Below are 23,371 nucleotides of genomic sequence, written 5' to 3'. Positions count from 1 at the left end.
CCCACGAACGGGGGTTTTCTTGATAAAAGCAATGTTATTAAAATCAAGTTTACATTGTATGACCTCGATTTATTTAATCCTGTTGCTATATACACATACTTCCCGCGGAGGATACGCCTCCGCCCGTAAATCTCTCCCACGATAGCCTTTTTTACCACAGTGCGGCGATAAAGTGAACGGAGCATCAAAGAAAATTTGATCGACATTGATTAACGGAATACTTATAAGCTCCTACACAGCACTACTTATTGACTGACCATGAAGATGTTCGTGACCGAGCTCTTGTTCTCACAAATTAATGAATGCAACAACACATACATGAAAATAGATACGTATCTATTAGTACACATTAATGATGCGCCACTTTTTCAATCTGTAAATAATCCATATGCGGATTGATTCAGTTTGTTTTGATGTCATTACACACAGCTGAAATGCCCCACCGCACTTTATGTAGATTACTTAAGTAATTCATACTTTCAACTGAACTAATAAATCATTGGTAATTTCCTTCCGTAATTTCGATTTTACTACGACTATTTCGACGGATATATTGCATTTGGTCATCACGCAAATTAACAAACCAGGGGGTTTACTCTCGATCTCCGTTCGACATCCGTCCGAAACAATTACTGTCGAATAAGCAATACTTGACCAAATGAAAAGACGCGTGATGCGAATGAAGCTTCATACTTGATACTTGTCTTTTAATTTTGTCGAAAATTACTTATTTGACAGTAATTGTTTCGGACGGATGTCGGACGGAGATCGAGAGTAGATCCCCTGCTCAGATTTTTTAAGAACTACACTATTCCAAAAGATAAGTTACGTATTTCGTATGTTGCCATAGCCCTACGATAGTAACATGCTCGTATAACCTGCCTATCGTTGCCGTTTACGTTTTAATACACTTGTTGATTGCGAACAAACTTTATGTAATATTACCCGCTTCCTTTCTACAAAGTTATAATACAAACTGATATTTAATTATACTAATCTGCTAGGGTATTTTACCAAGTGTAAATCTAAAAATAATGAAGTGTTTAGCGGAGTTATAGAACATTTTTATGTCATAACACTAACATCTCTGCTTGTCATATAATTCGTTTGAATTTATTACCTGACACCCAATTTGAGTATATGCAAAATAAAAATCATTTTCTTATGATACCAAGAGACGGGATCAACAAGTCATGCACCTGGTAGTAAACGACACGCCTGTTCGTAGCAATTACAGTGCCACTCAGAGCTTAAAAACGCAAAGATCTGAGGGGTACTGAGACAAGTTGATAAGTCTCATCTGCCTGTAATTTCACCAACACCCTTACCCTTCAAAACCAAAACGCAGTAATGCTCACATTATTGCTTGGCAGTAGAAATAGGTAAGGTGGCAGTATTCACAAGGAACTCTACTGCTTCTAAAAATCTATCTTACATATTGAATTTTCGCGATTGCTACAATTGAAAACTGGCTGCCGTGACCATGTGAAGAGTCCGACTTTAAATCGATTTATCATTTTTATCGATTTAAAATCGCTATTTTAAAAAAGAAAATAGTCTCATTTCTAAAAATCTTACAGGCGCAAAATTGACCGCTATACTGCAGCGCGACGCTGTGATATTAGTAAACAAAGTACCCGAGTCACGGTCCCGCAGTGAAATTCGCAACTCTCCCACCCCAAAATGTTCGGGAGTGAATTTTTAGCATCCGTTCCACTCTGCAAAGTTGTTACATAACATTGCAGGTCTGATACCAGTCAGAGCACCGGATGTTTGAGCGATTTTAACTGTATCCCGCACGTTAAATATTTAAGAGACACGTTTCTCGACTTACATACGCCATTGTTTCAATATTTGAGCATCCATGTTTTAACTGTCGAGACAATTGTTTATTACTATCTTCATTAAGTATTTACGTTGTTGCAGGTTTTGGAATAAATACGCTGAAACACCTTAGCTTTTACTGTTTTATTCACTCGAGATGTGTCTTCGACATCGTCAATGGCTTCAGTGATTATCTATACATATCGTGGAACATTCCACCGTTCCGTTACCGTGAAGAATTAGACGTAGAAGCGCGGGATATTGCTATTTTTTTTAGCGAGAATGTCCTGCAGCAAGGAAATCGCCTCCTGGAATTTACTTCTGTTCTAGATGTCTTTTGTTTTGAGTCATTTACCACAGCTTCCAGTCATAAGTTGTGATGCTAGTGTGTTAGAGTGCTCTCCAGCATATCCCGGTATTTCTGAATTGATTGGCAATCTCTTCTTTAATTTAGCTGAAAAATTTACCAACCGCAATCCAACCCTACAAGGATTGAATTTATAGAGGAACTTTTGACCTAAATTATATGAGTTGCATTATATACCAAATCGTAATCGCTGACCAGCGGCCGTAGCATGGCACTTTAAGTGTGATAAACCTCCCTGTGACTTTTATCGAATTTATTTATTATTTTGCTAATACTGAATCGGTAAAATACCGCACTAAAGTCATTCGTTCTTTTGTGTACTTGGTAATGAACTATTATTATACATTTTGAAGGACAAGGATAACGATATGAAATTGCGTATATAACTAGTATCTTTGTCGTTTAATCATCGCTGCAAAAACAACAAAAAAAAATACCGGCCCGAGTTTTGTAGTTTCAGTTTTTACATATTTACATTATATTAGTTATTATTTACGTATTTGTAATTACTCTCACGTATTGAACTGTATTAAAAATGTTCACCTCACCTTTTCCAATAATGTATGTATATAAATTTATTGGTTTTTATTGTTTCTTACATTAATAAAATTACTGTGCAGAACTATCAAAATGTTTTCAAATCAGATGTGACCTTGCGGCCATGTTTGGCACTGCGATATTCTTTTGCAGCCATTGGTCGAGACGCTCGCTATGTTACAAAATTATGACGTCACGGTTATCACCATGTTAGCTATTGTGATAAAATTTTAAAATCGCGATTTTACAACTAAATGCGGATATAATAGCTTTATCACGGCGGCATGCTACGGGGGCTGGTTATACTTATTGTCTCAGCATTAATAAGGCAAACAGTTATAAACGTGTACAGCCGTGAGACGCGCTTCGCCTTCTCACACTCATTATTACTCATCGTTTTGTTCACACAGGGCATTTGACTCAAAAGTTTTTATTGTTTCAAATGTATTGAGCATGAATCAATGGATATCTCAACCAACGATGTGAGTATGCTCCCTCCCTTTACAGCGTAAGGATCATTAATGTTCCTATAGATTTGCTCGATTTTTTTAACGAACTACACGTGTCATCAAACAAAACCTAGTAAATGTGTAAGCAACAGACAGACACAACCACCGTGAAATTCGAATTAGGCGTAGGTGTCTACATATTTCTTCGATTTTAATCTTTATATTTATCGATTTCTAATAAGTGATAATAACGATCGTCAGAAATTGAACAAATCTATACGCACCTTTATTATGTTGCGGCATTAAGTTTGCAACGTCACAAACAGGTATTGCTATTTCTTTCTAACTGCCGACTTTTAAGTATTTAATTTTTTCACGAATTTCATTTAGGATGTTAAAGCTAAGATTTACATATATGGACATGATAATATCTCCTGTGCACCCGATTGCAGGTTGGCGATCGTAACCTAAATTTGCCATAACCAGCGCAACTTATGACAAATCAATCTTTCTTGGAATATTGTCAAGCGTTAGAATGTCTTGTGGTCTCATGATTTAATACCACGACGATAATGAAACCTTCTACACTATATGGTGTCACCAAAATAAACAACTGATTTGTTTTGACAGACGCGTATGTAAATCTGAATCCATGGTGCCAACTGTGCTCCACGACAGCATATAGGTGCTGGTCGCATTTATTTATGAATATAATTAGAATAGCCAGTTTAGCGGGCACGCTATACAGCAATTTCTTCAACCTACTCTGTTAACCTGGATGTAGGTTGGAAAATATTGCACATGAATAAATTTTAAAACCACACTTTCGGCCAAAATTCTTCCTTCACGAAGGTCGACAGATGTTCGGTCGGCACTCTCACCACAAACGAATTAAAATTCACGTTGTGGCGGGACTCCAACCGCTCGACCCTCACGGTGTATTTAGCTTTATATCTGATGTACTCCACTATCTTCTCAAACTTCGTGAAGTAATGCAGTCAATAAGTTCGTCCAGGGAATCACAGTTACTTCTACCTTACCTATTTCTGCCGCAAAGCAATAATGTACTGTACTGTGTGTACTGTAATGTGAAATTACAGGCACATGGGACTTGTCAACGTATGTCTCAGGGTGACAGGCGCAGTGGCAGTACCCCTCAGATCTTTGCAATTGAAAGCTCTGAGTGGCACTGCAACTGTTATGGACAGACGTGTAGCTTACCATCAGGCGCACAACTTGTTCGTCCCGTCACTTGAGTTTATTAAAAAAAGTCTAGACAGTACAAAATACAGTATCTGAATAACTTTAAATTCCTGATACTTTCTAAATCCATCATTCACTATTTGAAACAATGTAAACCGACCTCGCCTAAGTGTTTTTTTTTCTTGCCAGACAATCACTCTAATTGCCTGGTCTGAAATTAGAGAATTCCCTGTACTATGAGTACCAGAGCAACTGATTTCACTCTGATCTCACTCACTCAGAACACCCAGACGAGAACCTATTTAGAAAAGTTAATTTCCCAAATTGGTCCTACTGGGAATCGAACCTGGAACCTCCTCATCCACAGTGCAAATCGGTGGGCCACCGCTGTCGTCAAAATATTATGATGGTTATATGACATAATATTGTCGGTGTTTTGAAGATGGGGCGAAAGCGCCATTTCGGAAACTTTCAGGGGAGCATGCATGTTTTAGTTTTTTGTGACTATTTTAAAATATTTATCTTAAATCGAATTTTAAAACTTAAACTTAACTAAAACCAAAATTGAATTTTAAAACAGGACGTAAATATTTTAAAACAGTCGTTAAAACCTAAAACAAGCGCCCTGAAAAATTGATTCTACAAAACAGCAACGATATTTCATATGATATTGAACACCGAATATATATAATCTGACGTAAATATATTACAAACTATAGATTAAATTATTTTTCTTATACTACGTAATACATACTAGTATATACTAGTGTACATTCAATTTACCTTGCCATGGTATTGAATTTAGTCGGTTCAATTAATTGTAACGTTCACTTAGGTGTAGAGACCTTTTAAAAGTCGACGTGTAATTAAAAACTGCTCGTAACAGCGACCCTCAACTCGTTAAAGTTGAACATAGTGTGTACACTCCAGCCAGACCGCCTTTTCGAAGTGTCGCAGTAGCAACGTTCAGTTTTTTGCACTACGCGAAGCAATGACCGCACGATATTTTACCCCGTTAGACAACCAAGTGGCCTTTACTGTACAAATGCCGTTTGACCGCAATCATCGATTACAAATCTAGGAAAATTTAGTGAATCGATGACAGATTCAGTTGAATCTGCATAGAGAATTATGTAAATTTGCTTTGATGGAAGTTTGTAATCTAAATTTAGATTAAGCGTGTGCACTGATGTATTCTAGGAGTTTGACATTTGGTCGGTATTAAAAGTAAATCGGCGCTGGGTGTCGATCAGTAGGGGGTAGCTCTGGAGACCAAAATAAGTACTGCGCCACATTGTTCTATTTTCAGAAACGATTCATTTGAGTATGATAAGCAACAAAGATTTCAGTCTTTCAAAGTTTGTACAGCTTAACCAGCAGTTAGTATAGCTCAGGACGACATTCAGTCGGACCTTGTGTGTCAACAGCATTTTACTTTTCACACTCTCTATATTTTACAAAGAAAAACTCAGCTGTGTTAAGACGTTGTATTATTATCGTTAAAATATACATGTTATTCATTTATCGACAAATGACGCCTACACTCGATGCCACCGTGTCGTTGAGCTTGCACGTTTACGAGTATGCGCAATATACTTATCTGTGACTTTTCCAATAGACTGAGCTGTCTTTCTGAAGATGACATTTTAATAATAGCAATCGTGTGGAATGTATATGAGTACGAGAACACAGCTGATATATCTCTGTGCGCGAACGTGGGCGTAATACATGAGCCAATAATGTTCATACATTTTCTCTATTCGTCTTTAGATTCCTTTAAACGTTGCCTGTGCCTACGCAAATGTACGTTACAACTAAATATCTACGCATAAATGCCATAAATACCTATATGAAGTTACCTCCAATATAGGTATGGATTAATTCCTTTTGAATATGTATTCCATTCTTAGATAAGAGTTTTCTTATAAATCTGAAATGGAAGTACAGCCACTTATTATTTTATATTTGTCCATTCTCTGAGCTTATACTAATTTTCTGCACTGTCTTTTTATTATTATTAATGGCTTTGCCTTCGCATTTAGCGAATCTCACCATAACTTCAAATGTCTATGCACTTTCACTAAACAAAAGCAAATGGTTTTGTGACATTTGTTTCACGTATAATTTTCTCATGCTCGATGATCAACAAAGAAAAATATGTTGTTATTGTGCTCGAAGCAAAACCGCTATTCCAACAAATAATAGGAAGTATGTAAAGGAAACTCGATTTCATTATGGTAGTTAATGTAAACTTTCATTGGCGTAATATTATGTACTAAAGAAACCTATATTTTACCTAGTATATTAACATTTCACGATAAAGTACCACGTCTAATATTGTATACGTAATACCGACTAATTAACGACACGTGAGCGATTTTATAAGATCTCGATATTTTTTATTTCTTTTTGATCCTTGTAAGAATAAGTGAAATAGGTTATTTCTGTTTTTTGCAGGTGGAGAAGCATCGTGTGGCCTGGTATGGGCGAGCGGTGAGGTCCGCATTGATCCAAGATGACGGAGGGAGAGCGCCAGCAAAACGCGGGCGGCACCAACGCCGCGCCGCAACACAGGAAAGGACACAGGTTTGTTCTAAAAACCAACACACCATTTTATATTAATCCAAATAACTTTTATAGAACACTTTTTAGAGAAAAAAATTTTCGCTTGTTTTTCTCCTGTAGAAGAGAACATTTTTATATTATTATGTTTCTTTGACCATTTGTGCTCATCTTATATGGCTCTTTGAAGTATTCGACGAATCGGTGCTTAAAATGACAAGATAGTTGCGTAACTTGAACATTGTTTCGTATTTGTCCAGATTTCTTGTTAAATATTTTGCGAGCAATTACTCCTTGTCTTTACTCTTTCTTTAACAAACTGTAGGTTTTCACGAATAGTAATATTAGAAATACGGATGTAGGTATAGTTTTTAATGCCGATTACACAATGTTTTCATTCAATAGTGATAAATGAGTCGAGAGCATAGGAACACGAATTTATCGCGACCCATTTGTTATATGCCCATTTGCTACACTTATCTACCCTAGTATATTAAAATAATGAGTTCACTTTTTACTTTCCATTTTGGTCAGCTTTGAATATAAATCTGTGCAATATAATATTTCTACAGATTGTAAAAAAACACCATGATGTACATTTGTTGATAAAATTTACTGTCGTCGATTTTATTTGATCGTTACATCCAGGATGTTTGGACTTCACTCTCGATCGACATCTGGCTTATAATAACATTTACTTGTATACATTTACCCGTCTGTGCGGTCATAGGTAGATGGCATCTACCTCCGGTATCTGTTCGCTGAGACAAGATAATGCTTTTCTTTACCAATGCTTCAGTGCATTGGCCTTGTTTTCCTATACACCGGTATTTATAACTCGTTTACTTTGTTAGCAGACATGTAGCCTGCAAAACCTCGTCAATCTCTATCGAACGTACTCACACGATATTTTATATTCGTGTCTTCGATGTTCGTTCATTTCACTGTCACAGCTGTCATTCTCAGTTTCTGTTTAGCAATAGCTTTAATCAATTTTGTTCGCGGTATCTTAATTGGGATTACGCTATGCGAAGTACTGAACCGTGATAATCTTAATTTTATCATGTTTTTAAGAATGTAGACCATTAAATTTTGGTCAAAAACTTGCTGGCCTTATTTTGAATATTTCCTAAATGATCTATAGAGTAGCGTATCTAGTCTTGCGTCATTGCATGCTCCCATGCGTAAACAAGTGTCTGTACGTGCAGTACACAAAGTACTGAAGATAAGATAATTAAAATTGGGCCAGGAAATAATAAAGAGTTATTGGGTGGAATTGGGATGGAAAAAGTTGTAAGTCCTCCTATACAAAACTTTTCACACTTTTGGCAAACTGAGTTGATTTCTTCCAAATACAGTTTATCGTCTATTAAAAAAAACTGTAGTCCCAGGTTTCGGTAACATAATGAATAAGCAACATTTTCTGAAAATAGTTGATGACACATCTTGATTATTTTGCCTTACAATACAATAAACAGGAAATGTTTCATTAGAAATCGGACATCTATCGACTTGACACTCTGCAATGCTCTTGAAAGATGCATGAAAGATTATATATTATATATAAATATATTATTATCTCGTATCGCTATTGTCGTTGCTTAAGTAATAAATAACAGCGCTTTGAAAAAACTGAAGGTTGACCCACCCTCGACCGCTGACTCACTTCAATTTAACTATGTTGTTTTAATATTTGCTCAACTTGCCGCTCCCCTCTCTCGCACACCTACACAAGTAACACTTCTGGCTTATTGAAATGGCTATTGAGTATTATTTGAACAAGTTTCCTATTTTACAAATTATACCTACGTATTTTAAACATTACAACGTAAAGCCAAACTGCACATATATGTTAATTAGCTGCAAAAATTACTGACTAATCAGTTTAGTTTAAAAACCTCGTTACCTGAAGATAATTTTCAGGCTTGGTGTATGACAACAAGAGACTAACTTTAGTCTAATTAACTTTATGATTCACATCAAAGACAACGATAGTAAACTCTCTCGCTCTCTACCCGATAACACGTGTCACGATAACTTAGATAGTGGTGTTGTACGACGCATGGCCCAAATTCGCTTGGCACCTAATCGCACCTTCCTCTGATATCACTCATCAGACTAAGCCCTACTTTTAACATCTTCACTCACTTAGTTTGAGGCACGCGCTTTTCGTGCCCATCTTGATACAGAGGCACAGAATCTATTAAATCGCATACATTGTGCCTAAGTGCTAATGGGGTGACTCAAAACCATTGTGTGTTGTTGTTGAATTGTATTTGTTTACCGTAATTATACCAGTGACTAAAACACCATGCTGGAAAAAACATCTGATCAACTCAACGGTTTGCTCGAAAGGTAGTTCATTTTCATTGTTTGTACTATTTTCCTCGTCGATACGATATGTACGCCATGTATCATCCAAACGATTATAATTGTTTGTAAACACGTTGGAGATAGACAATTTTAATCATATTCCCTTCATTGTAATTATCAAGACAATAAACTCAACATAACCGCTGTTATAATAATTAATATCTGTCATTTAAATACCTATATGGTCATGATTACTGTGGTAAGAATTAATTATTATTCGCATGAACACTGTATTTCATTCAGGAGCTTAAAGTACATATATTTTTGACATTTCAATAAAAAATTAATACACGTTAGTACATAGTCAATATCACGTCAAGATTGATACTTAAAATTGAAATTCAACTCTTGCCGCTTGCGATAAGAACGGTCCAAAGTGCTTGTCCAGCTTGTTGTGCACTTGACTGTACTTTCTTGGTCTCCTCATAAGCTCAACTTATCCCTATGAAATATGAACTGTGTAATATGTTAAACAAAATTATCAACAGGAGACAAGAGTCAATGTATGCTATGACGGGACTATACGCGGAGTCGGGCTGCACGGAAGGCGCCGGCGACGATGTAGCTGGACCCAGCACGCCTGCCCACCCCTCACGTCCCCCTCGAGAATCCATCAAATGCCACAGTCGGAATCCCTCATCTGGAATGTGCGACAGGTAACACACATTCCTGATGTAAACCTTTTACACTCCTTCAGTTACTCATTCTAATTTCCCTCATTTGCGTGATTATCTGATTCCTGCGTTCTTACAGAGATCGCGAACGGGACAAGGAACGAGAGAAACCCCGACAAATGTACCCAGAAATATTAGACATTCCTCATGACGCAAGAGACTGCGGTATCTTATCGTGGAGACCGCTATTAATCCAGAAATTTTCTAGTATTAAAGTAAGTTGTCGATTAACAGATTTACCGTTGGGAAAATTAATACCTGAACGTCTTCCTGTACTGTTCAATTAACTTTATATCAATAACAAACTTTAACTTACAGGTATTTGTATTTTTCCTTTCGTTCCTGGTGACGTTGCAACAAGCATTAAGCTCCGGGTATATTAACTCTGTGATCACGACAATTGAGAAACGGTTCGAAATCCCTTCGAGTCTCTCGGGGCTTATAGCCAGCAGCTACGAGATTGGCAATGTTATCACCGTGATCTTTGTCTCTTATCTCGGCAGCAGGAGGCATATACCTGTATGGATAGCTGTCGGTAAGACCTTTTTTTTCTGAATACTTGTTTATAATCGAAATAAAAAATAGATCGTGACCATTTCTATTGTTATAGGCGCGGTGATAATGGGTATTGGATCATTGGTATTTGTTTTGCCGCACTTCATAGCTGAACAAAACAGTGAAATGCTAGCAAATAACAAATCTGATGACAATATATGTCGGATAACGCGATTGCCAGGAGATATGAGTAGTTTGGGAAACTTACCGGGTCTGCCGCCGAGTAACTTAAGGCCTGATAATTGCATCAAGGTAAGTCACGAGAAACCTAACAAAGTAACTTACAATTGCGAATAGCTCTACACTCTCCTAATAATTTCTTTCATTTAACAGAGTACACCAAGTACATTTATGCCAGTGATGGTGTTCGTGGTAGCTCAATTGCTGCTTGGATGCGGAGGTTCCCCTTTACTGACTTTGGGTACCACATACGTCGACGATCACGTTCGACCTGAGTCATCCAGCATGTATATTGGTACGTACTCCGATATGAATTTTCAAAATGTTTTAAAAAGCCAACGTCCTCTCTCGAACCCTGCGTATATTGCATGTTTTTGTTATCGTGCTCTGGCGTCCACCTCGTGAACCGCAAAGACGCCTTCATCGAATTTATTCAAGTTATACGATGCGTGTTCTGTACCGTATTCAAATTGAGATCAAGTAAAAACGCACAATTTTATTTAGCAATAGAGCTCCTCGTGAAAGAGTTCGTCCAGGAAGTAATTTCTGTAAGAATCTAATTTCTGCCGCCAAGCAGTAATGTGAGCATTAATGCGTTCCTGTTTGGGAGGGTAAGGGTGCTGGTGAAATTACAGGCACGTGGGACTCGTAAATTATGCCTTAGAGTAGCAGGCGTAGTGGAGTGCCCCTAAGTACTTTACGATTTAAAGCTTCGAGTGACACTGCAACTGTTATAGATAGGATGGATAGGCGTGTCGCTTACCACCAGGCGCACGAGTTGTGCGTCCTGTCACTTGGCATAATAAAAAAAAATAAAAAAAATTAGTTTGCTTCATAGGTGATCAGAGTCGACTTGGGTACTGTTTTTATTTCGATCTTTTCAATCCATCCGCATTCGAATGGATAACTTTTCGTAAAAATATCAGTGAATTCTAAACATTTCACGTATACTTTTAAAAAATCTACGTTGTCCATTGTATTATAATAACTATATTATTTAATTAGTCCATAGCTACGATTTTGACGATAATTAGGCCTTTGTATCGCAAACCAGTGATACCTTATCATAAATGTATGTATATGAACAAAATAATTTTAAATTTTAACTTCAACGTAGTTCAGGAAGTAGGTATGTGCAACAACACTAATAAAATCTCTAAAATACTGCAGTGTCTTTTTCAAAAGTCTGGTTGTGATAATTTTTTTTCTTTCTTTCTAATTAAAAAAAAATCATTCATTCATCAATTTATTTAAATAAAATCCAACTAGTACAGTTTTGTCGAATGATTCGAGGTCGGTTTTGCGTTCTTGTCAATTTCGTAGTTGCAAAAGCTTTTAATTCATTATAGTTTAATTTATTCAATGTTAAACTGATACTATTTTTATTTGTTCCATCTTCAGCTTGCTTTATCACAGAAATCTATTTTTTTTTTTATTTTGATTATTTTTTAATAAATGTGCAAGGTTATACTAAGTTGATATTAAAAGATGTCAAATTAATTGCTACTTTACGTCTAATTCTTATTTATTTAAATATACACGTTGCTATTTTATTTTATATTATCATTATTTATGGTTCCGCTAAATGTGCTGGTATAATATCTTATATAGTAAAAACTAACATCACTCATATAAATATGCGTATCTGTTATTTGCAGTCTTCGTGTTGTGTAATTGCTCCAGCACGTTTGAATCACCGATGCAGAGCCGTAAAACTGCATGATCCATTTAATAAATGAATCAGGTTGTTGTCCCCCACGTGCATGTTGTATCTACGTTACTTTTTCATACTCGAGTATCTATACATATTATGTTATGATTACGAGCAATTGATTTGCTTTCGAAGCATTGATCTCATTTCCATTTCTCCTGCTCTTAATTTAACGCTATTAAAGTATAAGTAAAATATGCTCGTTATTAAGGATGTAACCGCTCGATAGTCGAAACTCAGCTGTTTCTATTATTATTATATAAAATCACTGTAATCTAAATAAATAGGCAAATTTATTTAGATTTCTGTGTATACATTACAAATTCAATTTCAAATTTTATAGGACACACGAGAAATGTATCATACATAATACGAGCGTTTCAAGGTCGCACGAACATTGTAATAATGTCTGGGATTATTATTGTAGTTTTATTTTTTTATTTTCTATTGAGCTTTGGCTACAAAACCGTCAGCTTGAAATGGCTTTAAACTAAATAACAAGAAATTTAACTACTATAAAATTAATGTTACATTAATTAATCGATTATAGTTATATTATTTTTTTCGAAATTCAAATAACGATGTTTAAAGCGTTCATAACATAAGAAAAACGATTGTCGTTAGTCTTCTTTTTCTTTAGCGTTAACGATTTTACGAAAATTTAAATTAACACATTTTAGTATAACAAATTGCACATAATCGCGGCATCTATAATGTAAGTTTCATGTGCTTGAATATTTTAGTACCTAGTAGTCACTACATGCCATTGCAGAATGATGATTGATGAGTTTTTGATCGATTTACAGAGGCGTATAGACGAAACGCTTTCTTGTTACCTAAACTTACCAATTAAACACTTGTATTGAACTATAAGGCTAACTAGTACACCCTGGAATGACTCACAAACCTCGGTCATTTATTTATATTCTTCATTAACTACATTTACTAAATCGTTACTCCTATATGAAATAATGTCACAATTATTCGCTTACATTACAATAACTACAACTTGATTCATCAAGTTTCTTTTGTTACGTCTAAAATCGTTTAATTATTCGGCGTTCAATCGTTCTTTTGATGAGTGTTACAATGCGTGAACAATCTAGAATCGGTTAATAAAACGACTATTACAGCGCGCTCGCCACCCTCGCAAAGGAGGCCTGCGCCCTTGACCTACACCTCTGCCGATCTACAATCCCCCAGTAATCCAAAAGAAATTGCTCTTCAAAAGCCATGTTTGCACTTTTTCTCACAAACACTAACAGACCACTCACCGAGTCAAATAATAAAGTCAATCGTATCGATTTTCCTACGTTACTAAGTAACGACATGCTGTCCGTTGTTTCTACTCAATGCATACATACACGTCGGAGCCGTACAAGTACATCTCTATAATTGCAGGATGTTGACGTCTCGCCTACGTGAGATTAAATTACTGACAGGTTTTATCTTATTTCTGCTATACATTTTCCTTTTACATGCAAAAATTACAAATATTATGACATGGACACTATACTCTGCACATCGACTTTAAACATTGGTCTTTACGGTAAAGATAGCCTTATGTCCTAAAAATTTTAGGCATTTTAAATCTTCTTACAAAATCTTAATTAACTTGCTTGTTTTGCACATAGTTTCCCAAATTGTTTGATACCGCCCCCCCAGTGCGCGCTGAAGAGTTCTAGGGGGGCTGTAGAGGCCACGGTAGCACGGTAGCATTTGCCTCGGGCGTTGATGCTGTCCAGGGGTACTAGCGCATTTGAAAAAAAGATCGAAATTATCTATACAAACTACGCTACGAATTTTTAGTAGCAGTAGAACTCCTTGTGAAAGAGTTCGTTTGATCTTTGTTTGTGATTTAAAGCACTGAGTGGTACTGCAAATGCTATGGACAGGCGTGTCGCTTATCATCAGGCCCACGACTTGTTCGTCCCGTCATTTGGTATCATAAAAAAGAAGAAAAATAAAAAAATACACAATTTTTTTATCCTTGTGATTTTTAGTGATAATAAGGTAAAAAATTCGTAATTATTTTTTGTGGGCGGGGAATCAAAAAGTTTGGGATCCTATGGTTTTGCATCTGACTAGTTAAGAATCGCGATCAATATCTACTCATGTACATCCCACTACTCAGCACTGATCTACACTACGGACACGGTATTCAGTTTGGTCATGGTCCACCACGGTGACCTTAACTCCCCAGGAGAAGTAGTTATACGAGTATGACCTTTATCCGTCATACAAATTTCATTATGTTGTTTTATCCATTTAATTTTAAATCATAATTTAAAAAAAACTGCGTATTACCTTACTCTCTAACTCGTATCTTATAAAGAGTGATTATTCAGGAGATGCCAAAATTTTATATTTATTTTAAGTTTCTTATCAAGGGTGTTAATTTGGATGCATTACTTTAAGAATAGGTAGTGAGTGAATATGAAGGAAATGTGATGTGAAATCAGCCTGCAAAATTTGTATTTGCAATCCATGTGTTGCATTTCTGTAACTTTGTGCTTTAAGACACGATTTTGAGAAAGTAAGGCGATGATATGAATACTCCATGGTGCAGGCCTCCGGTGGGAATCAAATAGATACAGGAGCTCTTAGGAAATCGGGTCTCCCAAATGCTATATCTGGTAAAAGAATCCGAGTAAAAGATGAAAATCCTGTTATTTGATTTATAATCGTAGTCTGAATGGTGTTGTATCTGTCCACCGTCAATGGCGAGAGATTTTAATAAGGCCCTCAAAGCGGAACCTCTACAAGTGAGTACTGAAGGGCCTCTATTACATTGCAGACAGGTTCCCTCCGGTTTCACTTCCTTTCGGCCTTAAAAATTCGAAGACATTTTTTTCTTCATTGGATTTATTATAAAAACACTTTGCATCTGAAAATCTTGTGATCTTTCAAACAACGAACCACTAAGTACCTTTCCACACATTAAAGTATTCAAATTGTCGTGCTTTATTTATTATGTTTACGATTGTAAAAAAATATCGTTAATTGAAGGTCAACAAAGTTTCAAATCCGCATCGAAAACCTGGCACAAACACAACTTAGTTGTGAACGAAGAGAAATGTAAAATTTACAAAAACGGAACACGCAATGCTTCATAACTGTTCAACAAATATCCGCGTCATGGGGCTACAATAGTTTATAACATCCATTTTAATAATGAAATGCTTTACAATTGTTCTTTTGTCAGGTTTGGGTCCAAATAAGTTAGTTGCCTATACAGTAATTTTTTTGTGTTTTATAGTTTAATGACCATGAGAATCTCGCAAATCGACTTCGAAACAATGGATTTGAGATAACAATCACGTAAATGGACCAAATTAATGGGACAGAATATGGTTTCTCACGCGAGTCGCGTTTGGCAAATCATAAGTCATTGATATTTGCCACGAAATTCGTGCTCATTTGTCGGCGTACCAAACGGAATTGACCTAGTTTCGACCCGCAATGTTGGCGGCTTACTAATACTGCATGCAGCCATTTCTTTAGTCAGAACCACAAACCAAACAACAGAGGTTTAGATGACAGGTCGCGTGCACCCACACCCAAATCCGTGGCGATCGAAAAATGTATTTCTTTAAAACAGAGATGGATACCAATAGACACATCAAATTCCATAAATCTCTGTGGAGTGTAATAAATTGGGAACGGCGCAGCATCTGATGTAAAATTTCCGTTATACATTTGATGGAGAAAATCCAATTTTATGGTTCTATCAGAATTTAAAATCGTGATTGCACCAACGCTATAATTCCTTCATTGACTGCGATTCGTATAACTTAAGAAATATTCATGAATATTCGTTACAAAACTATTATCATTCGTTTACCACTATAAATGTGAATATACGTATTGCGAAGGTTCATAAACAAATCAGTAGACATGAATAAATGTGTGTTTGTCAAGCCAAACATTGATATTATTTTTGTTATTTTTAGGATGCATGTACAGTATGGCCGCGTTCGGCCCGGTCCTGGGTTTCCTTCTCGGTGCTTATTTGCTGTCTTTCCACATGGATTCCTTTTCTGGTACTATTATATCTATAGGTGAGTCAAAAACAATTGTAACTGTCTATACGTTCCGCATCAGGCACAAAGAATTTGTAATGAAAATTTCAAGGAAGGTACAATGGAGCACGAAACGTTTATATGACGGTTCATGCTGACCATGTTGCGTTTTTATCCAACATGGGGTCACGATCACGACACCGCTGTTCATTAACTCTGAATTATTTATTTACCTTTTTTATATTACAGACCCTGGCGACCATCGATGGGTCGGAATGTGGTGGGGCGGTTTTCTATTATGTGGATTACTGCTTATTCTGGTGGCTATTCCATTCTTCTCGTTCCCAAAAGTTCTTGTGCGAGAAAAGGAGAAAATAAGACTTGTAGAAAAAGCAGCGGCTGCCAGCGGGTCTGGTACAGCAAAAGCGCCCAAACCACAGACAGAAATCAAAGATACGGGATATGGGAAAGATATCAAAGGTAAATCCGCTAATAATTGATATCAATAGCTAATACGTTTTGTGTGCAAAGATACATGTCTAACTCTTCTAATGTTTTACCCTCAGATATACCAGTTTCAATGTGGCGCCTGCTCAAAAATCCAGTGTACGTAGTAACATGTCTCGGTGCCTGCATGGAGCTCATGATAGTGTCTGGCTTCGTCGTGTTCTTGCCCAAGTACCTTGAGACACAGTTTAGCCTTGGCAAAAGTCAGGCTAGCGTCTTCACAGGTATCTAACCGATTACACAGCGATTATTTACCCAGTAACCAAATTTATGATGCTTTTACCGTTTTTAGATTCAAGAAAAAGTTATTCATTCGGACAATGTTATAAATATAATAAAAATAAATTGCCCACCTGCCACTTGCTTATCCGTCCTTACGCCTGTAAAGAATTGTAAACTTCGATCATAGCTAAAATCTTTTTCGAAATCCGTTTTATGTTAATTTTAATATTTTACCATTTACAGGATCAGTGGCGATACCGGGCGCGTGTATTGGAATTTTCATGGGTGGCTGCCTCTTGAAGCGACTCGAACTGCGGCCGAAGGGGGCCGTGCAATTCGTTCTCATTTCTAACACCATCTGCCTATCTTGCTACGCATTGCTCTTTTTCCTAGGCTGCGATAACATTAAAATGGCTGGAACCACCATTCCTTACACTAATAACAGGTGAGCTTCTTTCTGTTATTCGTGGACTGGACGTTTAATTTACAAACACCAAAATTTAAAAACAGTCGTAATCTCTGAGCATTAAAAGTGTTTACACATAATCTCTTATAGATAGAGCATTTACTAATCCGTAGTTTTGTCAATAGCAACTTGGAGCCGTTTAAAGTGAACCTGACGGCTGCGTGCAACTTCAACTGCCTCTGCACTGAGACGGACATGGAACCAGTGTGCGGGAACAACGGCCTCACTTATTTCTCGCCATGCCACGCTGGCTGTGCCGCCTTTTCTTCTAGGTCCAACTTCACTAATTGTGCATGTGAGCATTTTTTATACTTATATTTCTTGTGTCTATAAATAGCTTTTTTTAGTAGAGCTCCGTGTGAAATACTTCGTCCAGGGAACTACTGCCACCTTACCTATTTCTGCCACCAAGCAGTAATGTGAGCATTACTGCGGTCGGGTTTAGAAGGTTAAAGGTGCTAGTGAAATTACAGGCACATAGGACTTGTCAACTAATGTCTCAGGGTGACAGGCGCAGTTGCAGTACACCTCAGATCTTTGCGATTGCGAAAGCTCTCAGTGGCACTGCAACTGTTATGGATAGGCGTGTGTGTCATTTACCACCAGACATGTTCGTCCCATCACTTAGTATTATAAAATAAAAAAGCTTTACATACCTATACGTATGCAAATAACGAGATAAGCATAAAATAAGACCAGATTTTAAAGCGATTCATACTCTGAACTATAAATACAGTGAAAGTCCTCTTTATATTTCATCGTACCATTCCAACTAAGAAGTAACCTGCTTCAATTGAATTTAGCATTTTCCTTTTGCCGTTTTATCCAGCCAATCCGGAACGCCGATAGTACAACGTATGCGAAATAAGTGTTTATAAATAACAAAAAATATTACAAAAATTGACAATTATTTATGTTTAGGCATGGAATTACGAATATATTTTTTCCTGCTTAGAAACATGCAATTTAATTAGTCAAACTGATATAACGTCTAAAATAATAAGTAATCTAATCACATTAAAATGAAGGTTGTTTAAATTTTGTCATGTTAGCTATTCGCAATGACATAGAGACGTATGTAGTTAAACTGATATATAGATATACTCTTTAACAAATACTTAGGACGCCTTCAAATTAGACGCTTACAAGAAGCGCTGGAAGTGGCGCGTCGTTGGCGCTGCAGTTGCAGTGGTGCACTAATTTTCATACAATATCTAATCTGCAAAAGTGGCGCGACTGTGGCAGCTGGCGCTGCAGCTGCGCTTCTATTTTAAAGATGATACGGGTTAGATAGCAAATTACATCGTCTCTGGGATAGCCACAAACAAAAGGTGCGCACTCTATGAATAAACCTGACCTAAGGCAATCTCAAAGTAAACCACTGACATCACACCAGTTGCAAAACCACCACAGAATAATCGCAAATACAAAAACACCATTAAAGAGTTGCCATAAATAGGACGGACATTAAATACTATATTACGTTAACATAACTTTTTAGTAGAAGTAGGCTCCTTGTGAAAGTGTACGTCCAGGGAAATACTGCCACCTTACCTATTTCTGCAGCCAATTAGTACTGTTAGTAAATTACTGCGTTCCGGCTAAGGGAAGAGTAAAGGTGCTGGTGAAGTTACAGGCACATGGGACTTGTCAACTTACATCTCAGGATGACGGTCGCAGTGGAAGAACCCCTCAGATCTTTGCGATTTAAAGCTTTACATAGCACTGCAACTTTACTCAACAACAGGCGTGTTGCTTTCAACAAGGCGCACGACATTTTGTCGAAATAAATCCATTTATTTCGAAAAAATGTATGACGAAAACGGTGGACATAAATAACCTTATGTTTTTATGTCGTAAATGAAATAATTTTTTTTTGAGTATTTTTATTTTATTGTTTGTTATGTTTTCTCTACAAAAAATAATCGAGTTATATTAAAATAGATCTTTTTTTTGTGCGCATTAAGGGGCGTCAATAAATATATCCCATATATTAGAGCCTATGCACGCGAGAAACGCGTGTGAAGTTAGTCTGTATCGCGTTTTACGCGTGTTTGAATTGATTCAAACGCACGCAAACATCGCATTGCAAACAAAAAGCTTATATACTCCGCTGGAGTTTTCACTTACAATTTCATAATGGAGACTACTTTTGCTGTGATTTTGTATCTTGTTTACATTTCGTATCTAGTGCAATGTATGCAAAATGAACACCCAAAAACGAACAATAATAATTTAGTACAGTTACTAAGTGATTTCTCTTAAATCTATTTTAGGATATTTTTTTAAAAAACGCCGTTATTTTTTAGTTGCTTCATTTCAACAAGTAACTGAAATTACCAAAACTAAAATTTGTATCAAATCCGCGATACATACACGCGACTACAGCGCGTCTGCGGCGCGTATGTGCACAGATGACGCGCGTTTATGGCGCCGCTTAATTTGTGAACGTGAGCAAAAATTTACTCGCTGCAACTGTATCGCGTTTGAATCGCGTTAACGCGCGCGTCATCTGTGCGTCGTCGGCAAAGGTTCTTATGTTCGCTTTGAAATGATATAAGGAGTTTCTACACCAGGTGTGCACGAGAACATCCGAGACATGAGCTTGAGCAGCGCAGTGGTGGCGGGCGCATCCGCGTCGGCGCTGACCGCAGGCGCAGGGGCCGTGGCGCGCGATTTCGGCGAGGTGACGGTCGTGCCGGTGGCCACGGCTGGCGCTTGCAACCCGCCATGTACCACAATCTTTCCCTTCCTCGTACTGCTCTTTTTCATGACCTTCGTAGTGGCCGTGACACAGATGCCACTACTCATGATTGTACTGAGGTTGGTTTGATTCCTATACACCTATAGTTAATTCATGAGAATATCGAGCTTGTATGGAAAGGGTACCAAAGTAGTAGTAGGGAAAGCAAAAAGAAGCATCCCGTAATTTGTCCTCCGTTATAAATTGCGATTTTAAAGTTTTCCATTACATTACGTCACGTAAATAAATACATAGAAATAAAGTTCGACACTAATTTCAGTGTTAATGACACAAATCTTAAAATTTCAGATCTGTAAGCGAGGAGGAACGATCGTTCGCGCTGGGCATGCAGTTCGTGATATTCCGTCTATTCGGCTATATCCCCGCACCGATCCTTTTCGGTAACCTCATCGACTCCACTTGCATCCTCTGGAAGCAGTCTTGCGGTGGCGAAAAGGGCGGCCGATGTCTCCTCTATGACATTGAACAGTTTCGATTTAGGTATTTCTTTTACCTTTCTTACAATATGGACGAAATGTAGGTCATTCTAATGTAGAAATAACGTTATAGTTTCGAGATCTTTCAATATTTTTTTATATCTTTTTAGATACGTCGGCTTATGCGGTGGCATAAAAATAGTGGCATTGGGCATCTTTCTGGCGGATTGGTGGCTGGTGCGGCGCCGAAAAAATCTCGAAACTGTACCGCCACTCGATCCTCACAAGGATATCGCCGGTTCCATTATCAGTCTTGACAAACGTAAGTCGGGATAGAATTAGCGAATCGATAGAGCTACAGCCTAACATTGTAGAAGACTGTTGATGACTTAATCTTATATTTTTAGTGTTCGAGGAGATGCCTTCAGCGGACAATGCGAGCGGGTTCCGATCGGGCGTGACGTCAGGCCAGAGCTCGGCCATCACGACGCCCATGGAAGCGCCAACGCAGGACGCGGCGCACGACCGGTCCAAGCTGCAGCGCACTGAATCGCAAGAGTCGCAGCGCGGTAGGAATTCGCGCGTGCTCGTGGCGTCGCGCCACCTGCGCAATGACTCCAAGACCATCCAACTGGAGGCGCACACGCGGCAGCTGTCGCTGGACGACGAGCGGCGATCGAGCGCGCCGCGCTCGGCCAGCCGCGACTTCGCCGCGCACTCGCGCAGCGGCTCGCGCGACTTCAAGAACCACTCCCGCTCGGGGTCGCGCGACCTCAGCCTGGAGCAGCTCAAGCACCTCGCGCTCAAGAGCATGGAGAACCTCGACCTCACGGTGCTGCCGCTCACCAAATGCGTGGACGAGGAGAGCAAGCGGCTCATCGAGGGCGGCGGGGTGCTCCGCCACCGCCGCACCGGCTCCAAGGACTTCAAGCCGCCGGAGTCGAAGCACAAGCGGACATCCTCGCACCACATCACCATGGAACCGAACGAGCTGAGCTTGCAGATCCAGAAAGGTCGCAGCGTCGACCAGTTGGCTTCGGTGCCGCTCGACCCGCGTATCTGAAGCTGTGGTGGCGCCGACCGAGAGGAGTGCGTGACGTGTAGGCGAGTCTTCTGAATCTCAAGTCGCTAGTACTGGCCACTGCCACTCAACGTCAGCTCGTGACTTGTGCGGCTGAGTGAAATGAACCATTAGTGAAATTTATTATTTAGTTTGGTTACGAGACTTGTTGAAACTAGAAATAGAAAATGAATGAGTGATTTAAACCATATCTTAAAAGTAGATTTGATGCTTTGATAAAATCGGAAAGAATTTAGCTACCTATGAAATTGCACACTCCAATCAATGAGATTACACAAACAACACCCGTTAAGTTATTGTATCTACATTTGAAGTGAATAAGTAATTCTTATAAGAGTCTTCAGGCCCTTTTTCCGGGACAGAGCAATGAAATCGCTTGAACCCTGAATAAATAAATCTGTGTTGTACTTATCAGCTATTGAAAAAATCTGCCTAATAATACAGTACGATCAAAAAACTTACTGCAATGGCATGTGGCTCATTAGGTCTCTTGAATGTGTATATAAAATTTTTTCACAAAGTATCACAAGTTATAAGTATGAAGAAGGTTAGATATAGATATCACTTTGATAGACTGAAGTGACTTATCACAGAACAAAGCCTAATAAAAGTGCCACAGAATAATCATAAATTCTTCATTTCTCTGATGTAGATATGAAATTCTTCATGCACGTAAAATTCTATTATTGCACATATACAAACTTTTATCATGTGGCACAGCAAAAAACCATACATAGTCATAAAACATTCCTGTAGTGTAACTATTCTTCGTTTTTATTAAACAAAGCACAAGAAATAGAAAAAATTAGCAATTGTTGCATACATGTGTATATAAAAGTTCTTGTATTTATTATGATCTCAAACAGTAACAAAATCCTGTTTTGTGACTGGAATGTGTGTAATGATGACGTTTATGTAGTAAATTTTGTGATTGGGTTTTGTTGATATTTTTAGTTTATTTTATCCTTTATATTTTTGAGTTATTTTTCTAGTTCCAATGTTTTAGTATGTACGTTGTCTAATTTCACACATTTTCAATGGTTTGTTTCAAATCACAACTATAATCATGAACTAATTTTGGTGATTCACTAAATTTGTCAATTCTTCGGCTGGTGTTTCGATGTAAGACCTCAATTACTATCTAAAACATTATTTTAGTACCTAATATTTTAAAGCAATATATATTATCTCAAGTTAAAATTTTAAAAAGACGACAGGAGTCATCAATGTAAATTTTTGTCATATATTTGTTAAGAGAGAAAATAGTTTGATATAAAAGAGTGTTTTATCTAAAAATGCCTTATTATAATAGGTCTTAAGACTTGATACTGACTCTAGCTGTATTCGAATAAGTTGTTACATCAATCATTGGCAATGTTTGATGATACCAACTAACCCTTAAACTAATTTGTTGCATTTAGTGATTAATAAAATTGCATACTTATTTTAACTTGTATT

At 37.6% G+C, this 23,371-nt stretch overlaps 1 protein-coding gene across 1 annotated transcript in view; it reads left to right on the top strand.

Moving 5' to 3' along the window:
* Positions 1 to 22,166, top strand: part of LOC113230142 (solute carrier organic anion transporter family member 3A1) — a 50,085-nt gene extending 27,919 nt beyond the window's left edge. The window contains exons 3-17 of the mRNA XM_026463926.1: positions 6,838 to 6,966; positions 9,804 to 9,971; positions 10,069 to 10,204; positions 10,308 to 10,524; positions 10,600 to 10,796; positions 10,878 to 11,019; positions 16,389 to 16,496; positions 16,707 to 16,937; positions 17,024 to 17,188; positions 17,430 to 17,631; positions 17,778 to 17,947; positions 20,229 to 20,475; positions 20,705 to 20,896; positions 21,003 to 21,154; positions 21,240 to 22,166. Coding sequence (XP_026319711.1) covers positions 6,896 to 6,966; positions 9,804 to 9,971; positions 10,069 to 10,204; positions 10,308 to 10,524; positions 10,600 to 10,796; positions 10,878 to 11,019; positions 16,389 to 16,496; positions 16,707 to 16,937; positions 17,024 to 17,188; positions 17,430 to 17,631; positions 17,778 to 17,947; positions 20,229 to 20,475; positions 20,705 to 20,896; positions 21,003 to 21,154; positions 21,240 to 21,895 — 3,054 coding nt within the window. The 5' untranslated portion in view covers positions 6,838 to 6,895 and the 3' untranslated portion in view covers positions 21,896 to 22,166. The remainder of the gene's footprint in view (positions 1 to 6,837; positions 6,967 to 9,803; positions 9,972 to 10,068; positions 10,205 to 10,307; positions 10,525 to 10,599; positions 10,797 to 10,877; positions 11,020 to 16,388; positions 16,497 to 16,706; positions 16,938 to 17,023; positions 17,189 to 17,429; positions 17,632 to 17,777; positions 17,948 to 20,228; positions 20,476 to 20,704; positions 20,897 to 21,002; positions 21,155 to 21,239) is intronic.
* The last annotated feature ends 1,205 nt before the right edge of the window (positions 22,167 to 23,371 follow it).

The sequence above is a fragment of the Hyposmocoma kahamanoa genome, unplaced genomic scaffold, assembly GCF_003589595.1.
Source record: "Hyposmocoma kahamanoa isolate Upper Pololo Valley unplaced genomic scaffold, ASM358959v1 63, whole genome shotgun sequence".
In the NCBI taxonomy this organism is placed as follows: Eukaryota; Metazoa; Arthropoda; class Insecta; order Lepidoptera; family Cosmopterigidae; genus Hyposmocoma; species Hyposmocoma kahamanoa.
This window is presented reverse-complemented; position numbering and strand designations above follow the sequence as displayed.